The sequence below is a fragment of the Gorilla gorilla genome, chromosome 22 (assembly GCF_029281585.2).
Source record: "Gorilla gorilla gorilla isolate KB3781 chromosome 22, NHGRI_mGorGor1-v2.1_pri, whole genome shotgun sequence".
Lineage (NCBI taxonomy): Eukaryota > Metazoa > Chordata > Mammalia > Primates > Hominidae > Gorilla > Gorilla gorilla.
Window position 1 is genome coordinate 35,803,960 of NC_073246.2, and position 13,354 is coordinate 35,817,313.

The 13,354-nt window shown below is 43.5% G+C and overlaps 1 protein-coding gene across 1 annotated transcript; it reads right to left on the minus strand.

Moving 5' to 3' along the window:
* Positions 1-529: 529 nt before the first annotated feature.
* Positions 530-12,904, minus strand: ATP5PO (ATP synthase peripheral stalk subunit OSCP). The gene is made up of 7 exons (XM_019017674.4): positions 12,774-12,904; positions 11,498-11,548; positions 9,334-9,444; positions 6,117-6,246; positions 4,378-4,490; positions 1,012-1,098; positions 530-716 (listed from the first exon to the last, which is right to left on the minus strand). Exons 1-7 carry the CDS (start codon positions 12,807-12,809, stop codon positions 603-605), a joined length of 642 nt encoding a protein of 213 aa, XP_018873219.1. The 5' UTR covers positions 12,810-12,904; the 3' UTR covers positions 530-602.
* Between the last annotated feature and the right edge of the window lie 450 nt (positions 12,905-13,354).

Genomic DNA, 13,354 nt, shown 5'->3' on the forward strand with positions numbered 1-13,354 from the left:
TGTTAGTTATACAGTGGTAAAAACATGGGCTGTAGGGCCTGACGCCAGCTGTCCAGACAGGTGACTCAGAGCACATCTCTAGGGCCCCTCAATCTCTTTCCTCATTTGTAAAGTGGGGTGATGTCTCTCCCACCCGTGTGACAAGGCTGTCATGCAGCTTCAGATGTACATGAAATGGCCTTGAAAGCTACAGAGCAGCCTACAACTAGGTGTGTTCATGTTAGGATTAAGGGCAAGAGGCCTCCCTGGAGGGCTATGGATCAAACACAGATCCGATGATCTAGTAGGGACCAGGAATTCTGAACAAACCCTTAAAGACATGGGATTTTGGCAGGCAGGACCAGATAGACTTTGCTGAAAGACCGTGTGTTAGGTGCTGTGTCTAACCAATTAATTCCTAAACATAATCTACTCAAACCAAATTCTCTAGGCCAAAAGGGCTTTTTGGCCTTTATACTCAGGGGATACCAAAAAAGGACATAAAAATAAAGCCTTCTACATTCCAGTTTAAAAGACAGTGAACATAATATGATCTGTTCTGGAAGCTTTTTATTGTTGCTCCAAGTTTAAGAATTTTCACTGATGGCAGAAAACCAACACTTTTAGACAATCTCCCGCATAGCCCTGCCCAGCTTCTGAATCTTGGTCTTGACAGACATGTCAACATATTTCTCTCCAATGCGCACAATCATTCCACCCAAGATTGACGGATCAGTCTACAAAAGAAATAAGACTGGAAATGTGAAAATGCGCTAATCAAATGGGACACACACAAAAGTGTTTGGAAAGGCTAAACGTGTTACACAAATGTAAGAGGTTATAATTACACCTAGAAAAAGGCAAAAGTAAAACTGCACAGTCAGATAATCATTTAAATTTAAAATAAATACAAAATTTTAACTACAGAAAAATTAGTATAGAGTTAGATCTAATATTTCACTAGTACTTTCTGTAGCCATTTTAAGCTTAAAATAACCTGAGGAAACATACCATAAATAATTTAAAACCTACCTTAGCCTCCAATTTCAATACTTGGCCTTGACTTAGGAAGCTCTTGAGGACAGTTTTTAATTCAGAGAGTGTGGCTTCTTCTAAAGGCTGAAAGGCAAAACCATCCTTTCAATTTAGATAAAGCAAAACAGAAACTTCCAGAGTTAAAATACCCCAGGCCCACATCACCAAGACAGGCCTTGTGAGCTCCTCCCTTAGCTACCTGGGCCCATCATGGAGCTGCTCTGCAGCATTCACTCCTTGTTCACGCTGGAGGTTCAGGGAGCACAGGAAGGCCCTGCCTCACAGCATCACCTGGGCAGCTCCCACTCAGCCGTTCAAGGACGGCCTGTAAATGCCACTCCCTCCCTGCCTCTGCTCTGTGTGCTAGCAGTACCACTTGGAACTAACAAGGAAAGGCCTTCAAGTTTCTAATGCCTGAAGATGCAGCCCCATCAATGCAGGAGGACACAGGCCTCTCCTGGGTGTAGCCCTGGGATCACGACATGCATCTATCATGTCCTTGGCTGAAAAGTTGCCATTTTAACCTGGTTTTACATCTTCATGTTTCCCTAGCTCTGCTGGCTGTTCATCTCCCCGCATCCACAGCTACCTGGAGCTCTGGCAGGCCACTCCACTCTCTGAACCCCAGTGAGAGAACCTGGAGCAGCTGGCTTTTCCTGAAGTCAGCTCAGCTCCATAACCTACTTTAGAGCAAGCACCTCAAATGTCCAGACTGCACTCTCCTCTCGGCCCCAACTCTTACTCCTGGTTAGTTATGTTATAGTGTTAAGTGTTCTAATGGTGAAAATCAAGAAGGCTGTTAAACCAAAGGCCTTTTTTTTGAGACCGAGTCTCGCTCTGTCACCCAGGCTGGAGTACAGTGGCGAGATCTCGGCTTACTGTAGCCTCCACCTCCCAGGTTCAAGCGATTCTCCTGCCTCAGCTTCCCAAGTAGCTGGAATTACAGGCGCATGCCACCACACCCGGCTAATTTTTGTATTTTTAGTAGAGACGGGGTTTCACCCTGCTGGTCAGGCTGGTCTCGAACTCCTGGCCTTGAGTGATCCACCCGCTTCAGTCTCCCAAAATGCTGGGGTTACAAGCGTGAGCCACCACACCCTGCTAAAAAGGCCTTTTTTTAACTTGTCATAAATCCTACCTCCCTGGCCCCTCCTCTAAGAGCCTAAAAAAATTTGCCAAAAAAGTTTATGTCTTTGTAAAGATCTAACAATATCCTTTTTTTGGGGGTGGGGGGTGCTGGTGGTGGCCACAATCTATTCATGTTCAAAACATGATTTACTGAGACTAAAAGGTTACAGAATTCTGAAATATACATACCCTCCACTGAGACATGTACCAACTGCCAGGTACCTGTCTATGCCAGGCACATTTCATGCCTACTATCTCCCTTCACGTGGGCAACCCTGAAAGGCCACCGGTCATTATGCCCATTTTACACATGAGGCGACGGAGGCTCAGGGTGGTTAAGAAACTCACCTAAGGCCACATCAGCAGGTGAGGACCAGCCCCAATATTTGAAACCAGTCTGTGTATTTCTAAAGCCTGTGCTCTTAGTCACTCATCAAGACATAATGTTTTTCAAACAGTACAGACTTTTGCAAAATCTTTTGCAAAAACAAGCATCCTTTAAAAGAAAATCATGTCCTTGTGGCTGGGCACAGTGGCTCACGCCTGTGGTCCCAGCACATTGGGAGGCCAAGGTGGGTGGATTGCCTGAAGTCAGGAGTTCGAGACCAGCCTGGCCAACATGGTGAAACTGTCTCTACTAAAAATACACTAAATTAGCCGGGTGTGGTGGCAGGTGCTGTAATCCAGCTACTTGGGAGGCTGAGGCAGGAGAATTGCTTGAACCTGGGAGGCGGAAGTTGCAGTGAGCTAAGATCGTGCCACTGCACTCCAGCCTGGGTGACAGAGTGAGACTCAGTCTCAAAAAAGAAAAAAAAAAAAAAAAAAAAGAAAATCATGTCCTTGTATTCACTGAAGAATGGCCTGCACCAGTGCTTCATGATGGGTGACCGTGGGGCAGGTGAATGTCTAATCTGCGCCACACTGTTAGGGATAACTTGTGCAGCCACAGAGAGCTCCCTGCCTATGTCTGAGCTGTAATGACTTGCAGCCAGACACATGTTTTGCGGGCACCAACTACTGAACTACAAATGTGCAAGTAAGTATGATGTGCTAGGATGCCTCTCCTTGAATCTGTGCTAACTAGAAGGTTAGACTGTCCTTTAAATGCTACAACTATTAATCTAGATGAGGTCAGGTGCTACGAATTCCAAGTCAATCTACCACACTCTCCTGTTTTCCTGTAGGGTAAGCTACATTACATTTGACTGAGTTACATAGGGAAGAAAATACATATTGAAGACAACAACAAAATTAATTCTAGGGAGGCAATGTAGTGTAGTCTAAGGAAAATGGACTTCTAAGAGGCCTTGAGGCCTGTGTTCAAACTCTAGTCCCACCTCGTATGACTTTGGGCAAGCGACTTCATTTCCCTGCATTCGGTTTCCTCATCTGTAAAATGAGGATAATTATACTTCTATCTCACATGGATCTTTTGATACTGAATAACATAATAAAGCACCCAGCATATAGTAGGGTTCAATAAACGGTAACCCATTATAGCCCACTCTATCAAGTCAAAAAGATACAAAGGCCCAACCGCTCTACTCCTTCCCATTCACCACCACCAAAGATGAAAGGTTAGTAACTCTAGTTTCAGGCCAGGTGTGGTAGCTTACACCTTTATTCCCAGCACTTTAGAAGGCCAAGGCAGGTGGGTCACTTGAGCCCAGAAGTTCGAGACAAGCCTGGAGAACACAGTAAAACCTCCATCACTATAAAAAACACACAAAAATTAGCCGGGTGTGGTGGGGGTGCACTGTAGTCCCAGCTACTCAGGAAGCTGAGGCAGGAGGATCACCTGAGCCCAGGAGGTTGAGGCTACAGAGGTGTGACTGTGTCACTGCACTCTAGCCTGGGTGACAAAGTGAGACTCTGTCTCAAAAAAATAAAGAAACTCTAGAATTCTAGTTTCAGGAAACTACTTCAAGTGGTATTCATAAAATAATTCAAACGTATAATAGAGTCTAAACCACTCTTTTCCAACACATTTTCATGTACTTTACATTTAATCCAGGCCTTACGAATAATCACTGGTTACAGAAGCACTAAGAAGATACACGCTGGCTTTTCCAAAGCAAAGGGTCACAGAAGCTGATATAAAAATGAAACAAACATCCCAGGTGACAAGTTACCTTTCCCAATTTCTTGATTTTACCCTGTTTTTCCCTTTTCTTCCTGCAAAAGGTGACACATGTAATATCAAGGCAAACACAGCAGCAACAACCCGTTACTTACAGATGCAGAGGTCACTGTGCAAGGTACCTCTCCGCGATGGACACTCATCATGGTAGAAAAGGCAGAAACGACTCCTTGGGTATTGCTTAATCGACCATTTTCAGCAAGCAAATCTGCCAGAGTGAAGGTGTCTCAGTAACAAGAAACTCACCTGAACAAGTTATTCATGAAGTTGTATACTCAACCCAAAAAACAAACTTAGATTTGTGGCCTTAAAACACCATATACAGGGGCACATGCCTATAATCCCAACTACTGGAGGCTGAGGTGCAAAGATTGCTTGGGGCCATGAGTTCAAGACCAGCCAAAATAGTGAGATCCCATCTCTACAAAAAAACGTTAGGGCTTGGTGGTGCATGTCTATAGTCCCAGCTACTCAGGAGGCTGAGGCAGGAAGATTGCTTGAGCCTAGGAGTTTAAGGCTGCAGTGTGCTATGACTGTCCTACTGCACCCCAGCCTGGGCGACAGAGTAAGATCTTGTCTCTTAAAATCACAGTATATTCAATGTTCTTTAAGAATGCGAATGGAGGCCAAGTGCAGTGGCTCATGCCTGTAATCCCAGCACTTTTGGAGGCCGAGATGGGCAGAGAGCTTGCGTCCAGGAGTAACATGGGTGAAACCCTGGGTAACATGGTGAAACCCTGCCTCACAAAAAAAAAACTAAAAAATTAGCTGGGCACTCAAAAATTAGTGGCGCATGCGCGCAGTTCCAGCTACTCAGGAGGCTGAGGCAGAAGGATCACTTAGGCCCAGGAGGCAGAGGCTGCAGTGAGCTGAGACTGTGCCACTGCACTCCAGCTTGGGTGACAGAAAGCGACACCCAGTCTCAAAAAAAAAAAAAAAAAAGAATGGAGAAGATACAACTTGTTATTTAAAACGCATATCCAATTTTGTTTTTTTTAAAATAGACTGCACTGACAAGGATTTAAATTAGTAGGTATGGGGGGTTCTCAGCTTGCAATCTGATTTTCATATTTATGTTACAGATTGTATGTTTGGCTACAAATTCAAAGATGGTATCATGAACACACTTTCTCTGCAACTTTTATTTTGAGCTGGCTATGAGGATCTGAAAAGCAATCCAGGCTGCATGGTGGCTCATGCCTGTAACCCCAACACTTTAGGAAGCCAAAGCAGGCAGATGGCTTGAGCCCAGGAGTTCAAGACCAGGCTGGGCAACATGGAGAAACCCCATCTCTACAAAAAATACAAAAAATTAGCTGGGTGTGGTGGCATGCACCTGTATTCCCAGCTACTAGGGAGGCTGAGGTGGGAGGATCACCTGAGTCTGGGAGGTTGAGGCTGCAGTGAGCTGAGATCGTGCCACTGCACTCCAGCCTGAGTGACAGAGTAAGACTCTGTCTCAAAAAGAGAAAAGCAGTCCAAATGTACCCAAGAATGCAAATGTCTCCAAGGATCAAGGTACAGCCACAGGCCACAAACCATTTTCTTGGTAGGTATCACATTGGCCGCCTCCACAGTTGAAACTACTGACTATACAATTAGACATGCTTAGGTCCTAGTATCCTTTAGACAATGCTCCTCACACTTCAATGTGCAAACGATTCACTTAGGGAGCTGGTTAAGATGCAGACTCTGATTCAGCAGGTTGCTGTGAGGCCTGAGATTCTTCACTGCCAACAGGCTCCCAGGTGATGCTGATGCCGCCCACAGTCCATGGACCACATTTCCAGCCATAGTTTCAAGACACCTCAAATGAAAAAGTTCTAATACTCACTGATCAGGTTGGTGGTGAGGGGAGAGAACCTCTCTTTTGCTGTGATGTCATTTAGGCTTTTCACTTTAATGGAACGCTTCACATAGGGATTCAAAACAGAAGCAGCCACTTTGGGTTCCTTCAGGATTTGCTGAAAGCATCAAAAAATAATTTCTTAAATTTTTTAGAGCACAAATGAAGGATGTGCCATGCACACACTTTCTTTCTTTCTTTTTTGGAGACGTCTTGCTCTGTCGCTCAGGCTGGAGTGCAGTGGCGCAATCTTGGCTCACACAACCTCTGCATCCCGGGTTCAAGCGATTATCCTGCCTCAGCCTCCCGAATAGCTGCGCCACCATGTCCAGCTAATTTTTGTATTTTTAGTAGAAACGGGCTTTCGCCATGTTGGCCAGGCTGGTCTTAAACTCCTGACCTCGAGTGATCCACGCACCTTGGCCTCCCAAAGTGCTGGGATTACAGGCATGAGCCACTGTGCCCGGCCATACAAACACTTTCTTATGAATTAAATATTTTATGAATTAAATTAGCACTGCCGAAGAACATATGAAAAAAAGATTATAATCAAACAATTTTCTGACTGCCTTTCAGAATACACTGTGCACTGCACCAGGATTTTATATAGGATAGAATGATCTTCCTCAAAAAAATTTAAAAATACTGTATGAAGTTTCTTAAATTTGTTTTTGCTTTTCAAGAAAGATTATAAAACACTAAACAGCCAAACCTTCATTAGACTGCATACTTTAATGTATTTAAGAGAGGAGTCGTCTGGTTTTCTAGCAGTGCTATTTCTAGAGTGCAGACCTCACAACTGTGCTCTGACCACAGAGGCCTCCGCACCGCTCCCTTGGAGGGGCCCTGCCTCTTACAGAGTCCAGGGAACCCAGCAGATTCTGTGAGGCCTCTGGTGCTGCTAGAGCGGCCCCAAAGAGTCTGGGAGACAGAGTGGACAATAAAACAGGAGCACAACCATCATGGGAAACAACGTTCTTCTCATTTTATTGTATCACAATGTCTGAATTCAGTGACCAAGTGCAGCTTCCAGCATGTTGCTCCAGAGTTCCAACAAACCAACAACAGCAGTTTCCAGTTGAGCACCTTCAGTTAACACACCTCTCTATGCCTTTCAATTACGCTCCTAGCACCTCCTCCCAGGCTCCTGGCCAGAATCCCGCCTCTGATCCAGGATACTGGTCAGATACTATCATCCAATGCTAACATTTCCACTTGAGTGACCCCACAGAAATGACATTTTTCCATAAAAAATGAAGGAATATACAGATTTAAAGTATTCTGGAATTTGGGTTACCTAGTTTTTCATGTTTATCTGTGTCTCCTGCATCATCCAGAGGACAGTGCGTATGATCCTTGTATCATCCTTCCCTCTTAGTGCCAAAACCCTGCTAATATTCAGTGTCTTAAGGTAATTGCCTCCCTTTTTCTCCATGTCTTGACTGACTTCCAGGCTTTAGACAAACTCTATTCTAACATCCACAATCCAAGTAATTCTCTCCATTCTAAACATGATTGTTTCCGTTTAAAATGGGCATAACTGACAAGTAGCAGACAATAACCATCACCTCCAAAAATGCCTGTGTGAGACCCCGTCTGTTCCTGCATGCCCTTCCCCCAAATGTCTCCAACAATAGGGCTGGGCTCCTGGGCTCTGAGAGAATCATAAGAGTTTATCACACCAGCTAAGACCTTATCTGCAGAGATAAATGGATCAAGGAAGGAATATGGAGCTAAAATTATTCTGCCTGTTAAGACGGAAGTTCCAATAGAAGCTCAAGTGAAAAATGAATAAAACATAAACAGTACAGAACAGTAATACTTATAGACTATACATACGATTAATATAGAACGTAAGTATTATTACTCTATACAACTGGCCTATGAATTGTTTTTTTCTAAACAATAAAAACTTGCAGATATGTGAATTAAAGAATGAAGAATCTTAAAATGAAGAAAAAACCAAACTTCCTCTGAAGAGGCTATATACCAGACTGCGTCTCCCTCACCTTTTTTAATGCAGACCTTACTGCCAGTGGTGGCGCTAGAAAATCAAAGAAGGAAGCAACAGAATGTGTAGAAACTTGTTAACTAGAAAATTCGGTGAAAACGAAAGCAGACATTCTCCTATTCAGTTACAATGTAGGCTTCTGGTAATACGGTTTATTTATTCTGCTTTTCATGTTTAAAAAAAAAAAGTAAAAAACATCTTGCAGCAGCCTCACAGTCTTTGCCTGTCAGTCCCCTACTACTACTGGGAAGCCCATGCCCCTTTACTAACTCTGCTGCCCAGCGTGCCCCACCCTGTTATTCTTCCCTCACATTTTGCGAACAAAATAATTAAGAGGTTTACCAAAACAATGAAAAGGTCTACATGGTTACTTCTGGGGTTCTGGCAATTGCAAAGGCACCTCTACCAAATGAAAACAACCTGTAAGACATATCTGAGCCTCCTCTGATTCTACAAGCATAGAATATGGCAATTAAAACCTGAGGAAAAGGTTTCATGAAAACAAATTCTCAGTAAAACCAAATCACAATATATTCTAAACACCTAGCCCATAAGCACAGGTATTTTTTTTTTTTTTTTTTTTTTTTTTTTGAGACGGAGTCTCGTACCATCCGGGGCTGGAGTGCAATGGCGCGATCTCGGCTCACTGCAACCTCGGCTTCCCAGGTTCAAGCAATTCTGCCTCAGCCTCTGGAGTAGCTGGGATTACAGGTGTTCACTACCACGTCCCGCTAATTTTTTTGTATTTTTTAGTAGAGATGGGGTTTCACTATGTCAGCTAGGCTGGTCTTGAACTCATGACCTCCTGATCTGCCTGCCTCAGCCTCCCAAAGTACTGGGATTACAGGCGTGAGCACTGTGCCCACTTATAAGCATAGATTTTTAAAGGTAGCTTTTAAATTCTCTTCTGAAATAGCAATTTTCCTAAATTATCATCCATTTTAATCTTATATTTCTACCTTTTCTTAGCCCCTAATCTTGGTTCCTAATATTAATATCCTTATCTGTATCTGTTTGTTCTTTTTATGTGTCTTATAATAAAAACCCAATATTATTACTAAAAATGTGTTTACAGACAATGGCTTTTTCCCAGTTTTTTCTTGTAGGATACACCTCATTAGGAATGCACAAACAACCAAAAGAAAAAATATACAAACAGGAACTTCATATGTAATGAATAGGAAAGCTACTTACTGCTACTCTCAACAACTCCTTTTCTACTTGCTCCAGCTTATTCTGTTTTGATGCAGCAGAATAAAGAGCTGTGGCATAGCGACCTTCAATACCGTATACCTGAACAGGAGGCTTTAAAAAAAAGGTGAAATAGGAGAGGAAGGAAAAAGGAAAATCAGTTAATAGTATACTCTCAAGAGCAGAATTTAAAATTTATATTTTAAAAAATGTATCTCTTTAACACAAAACAGTTTAAGTATGTCATTCAAGAGCTGTCCTAAATGGCAATTTGCAAATAAATTAGGGATGTTTCCTTGGTCAGGTCACTCAATCTTTGAGCCTCCAATTCCTCATCTGTAAAATGAGGGGCTTAGTAGGCATTGTCTAAAGTCCCTTCCAGGTTTACATACCTTTATCAATTACTTGTACTTTAATTTTGAGATAAGCTTATGTTTCCTTTGAACTCAGTAACTATTTAGTTTCAAGTATGGGAGGTTGTGAACACTGATAGACAGTTTCGAGTATGTTAGAGCTAGGAAAACAGGTGTTTATTAAACACACAAGTATACTTTTATACATTTCATACTAACACTACACATTTTCCCTTACATAGCCTCCCTATCGATGTTCAGTGTAACAGAGCCCTTTGGCAGTTTACAAAAAAACCTGATGCTTGAATTATTTTTCACAATAAACTGTAGACTTTTTTTCTACCATCGATGTATGACTACATGTTCTTAGTGGTGCTGTATGGTTGTAGTGGGAAAGCTCAGGCTTGGATGAGAAAGATTTAGTTCCAGTCCAGCTCTAGGACTAAGCTGAGTAACCTCAGGTAAATTTTCCCAGGGCCTCAGTTTCCCCTTTTGTAAAACGGGAAGACCAGTTACTCCTTAACACTGTTATGAAGTTTTAAGGTCTCACATGAAGGACGAAATGATTTTGATCATTTGATTTGAGATTTAGGGCTGGTAATGAGGACGGGACAGGATAATTATTTTCCTAAATTCCACCTGATGTGGGTTCATTAAGGACATAGACCTGGTATTATGATCTTTCCTTTACACGATTTTTCCAAGGGGCGGACTGGCTCACTGTTGATTTGGTAGGGAAAAGCGTGGGTAGTATAGTCTGCCCAGCACATCTTAGAAAAGTTCCTGCTCCTTGACAGTTGAACCAATTCTCTATCACACAGGAACTTTCTTCAATCAAATAAAGAATTTCAAAATAACCCAGAGAAATGGAATCAGACTTCATGTTCCAACAGGGTTGTTTCCAGCTGTTAGCCATGTATCATTTCAGGGGGCCTTCTGGGGAACTTCATTTATTATGTGTCACTAATAGTCCTCTTTATCCGGGGTCAACTGGATTACTTCTGGTTTGAAAAGAAAGGGACTGGCAACTCCCTGAAATAGTGAGCCTCCTTGGTGCCTACTGGAAAGAAAGGGTGTGAAGAGTATGAATATTTCTCACCAGAATGGAACATGGAGAACTGCATTAGAAACCAAGGTACCTTGATATATTTTTTTTTTTTCAAGACAGAGTCTTGCTCTATCGCCCAGGCTGGAGTGCAGTGGCATGATCTCTGCTCACTACAAACCTCCGCCTCCCGGGCTCAAGCAATTCTCCTACCTCAAACTCCCGAGTGGCTGGGATTATAGGCATGTGCCACTACGCCTGGCTAATCTTTGTATTCTTAGTAGAGATGGGGTTTCATCATGTCGGCCAGGCTGGTCTCAAACTCCTGACCTCGTGATCTGCCCGCCTCGGCCTCCCAAAGTGCTGGGATTACAGGCGTGAGCCACTGCGCCCAGCCCGGTACCTTGATTTTAATATCGTCTCCTGTAATAACTTCCTGTGATAACTTGGGCATGTCACTTTGTTAAACCTGTTTCTTTCATTAAAAAAAAAAGTAAGTAAATGCTAGCTTGCCTATTTTAGAGGGTTAATGGAAAAACAAATGATTAAAGAAGTTTTCATATTTAAAGATTATGCATGGGCCTGTCAAAAAGCAAATACTCAACACCATTCCTTTCCCCGCCCTATGCACACAGCACATTTTGGGAACCACAAGTCACGCAAAAAGGTTTAGATACTAACTACACAAAAATCCACGCCCTGACTGTACTGCTGTTTGACTCACACTTTCGCGTGCTTTATCATTACAGAAGAATATAAATTAACATACCCTCACAAGCTTGGCAAATGGTCTGACCACAGAGGTACTGAAGCATCGCACCTGCAGAGCAATAAAGGAAAATAGATCAAACAAAATTACTTGAAGGATTTCTGCATTTAACTCAATAACAACAAAAAATTTTAAATAACCTTAAAATCATTAGTTTTGTCTCTTTGTATATTCACATATTACATGAGGTTGAGCTACTTACTATTACTAAGGGGTAAACTTACCCAATGAGGATTATGTCAAGTTGCTTGGGAAATCACCTTCCCACGAACCTCCTAGTTTGCTAGGAATGGACCGAGGCTAGCATACCCGTAAGACAGAAAAACACTAACTTCCAAGGAGTGCATGTTTCAAAAATATTTAACCAAAATTTTGGCGTTTCTATTAACTGACCCTTGAGCAGATCATTTGCAACAGACGTACCCTCCTCGGAATCCAAATGCTATCTGAAAATAAAGATGAATTTTTTGAGTACTGCCGCAGTTTGATCTGACAAGAAGCCTTAGTTCTGAGAGACAGTATCCTGCCCATCAAAAGACAGAGCTGGAATACACAGTTTAAAAATCACCTGCAAGTGCACAGGTCACAGATCACAGGTCACCTTCAAATACTCCAGCTATGGAACGTGTTTTACCAAAACTGCTTGTGAGGATTAAGACTTTTTAATGCTTATGAAAAAATTACCTAAGATGCCAGGAAGGGGTCATGATATGTAAAGCACCATGGTGAGATGCAGCAGAAACAGCATAACATTTTTTCAAACTCGATCTTCTGGGTGATTCCGTGGGTTCAAATCTCAATTCTACCACTTACTGACTGAGCAGCCAAAGACTCATTTAAACTTTTCGGCCTCATTTTATTTATAAAACTGTGAAATGTGTTTTACAAATATTCCTTAGCATTACTAGTAAGTGATCTCTGACAGGTTTTACCACAATGGCAAAGGAAGCTGATTTGGGGGCTAGTCCATGCCCCTTCCCCGGAATTCAGCGAAGGGCAGACCCCCGCTCCTGCGCCCCTCAGGCTAGCAGCTTCCAGGGGCTGTGCTCGGAAGACGCCAAGGTTACGGCACGCGCAGCCCCGCGCCTACTGCCCCGTAGGCATCCCGGGGGACAAACGCTGGGTCGTCCTGAGTCGCTCCCACTCGCCAGGTCCCATAACCTTGAAGACTGCCAGACTTCCCCAGCCGAAGCATCGCTCCCTGGTGCTCGAGGTTTGGTACCGGTCATCCCAGGAGGGATCCTCCCACTGGCTCTCAGGACCACCTTTCTCTCACCTGCCGGGAGAGCCCGGACACTGCTGGGGCAGCCATCTTCTCCCGGGCGGCTGTAGGTCAAACCCGAGTGGGAAGAGAGAAACGCGCAAGGGCGCACGCGCGCGTTGGCGTAACCGCTAGGTTCTCTGGGAAGTGTAGGCGTAGGGCGTCAGGCCGCAGGCGCAGAGACCTCCCTCAGGCTGGGAGTTGTAGTTCTTAGCAGTGGTAAGGGCTGGACCCTCGGGGTGGAGCCACGGGGCTTCGACTGCATCTGAAAATGAAGTCATTGTTACTGGCCAAGCGGCCCTCACTGTAGAATGGATTTGCTGTCCCCAGTTTTAAAATTTACATTTAGATAAATATGGTGGCATTTGTTCCATTTCACAGTTACAGCGTCACTGGCTTCTTTACACTTCCTTCCCAGCATGCTAAAGCCTGCATCAATGGCTTTTTCTCACGTTGCATACAAAGACAAAACCAAACCAAAACAAAAAGCCCCCAGGAGCCTTGCAGCTCCAGGAGCGAACACCACGTCTCTCTTACCTGGGCCATGACTACCCATTGTTAAATAAAGAATTATTCAGTGATGCTTGTTAAAGCAT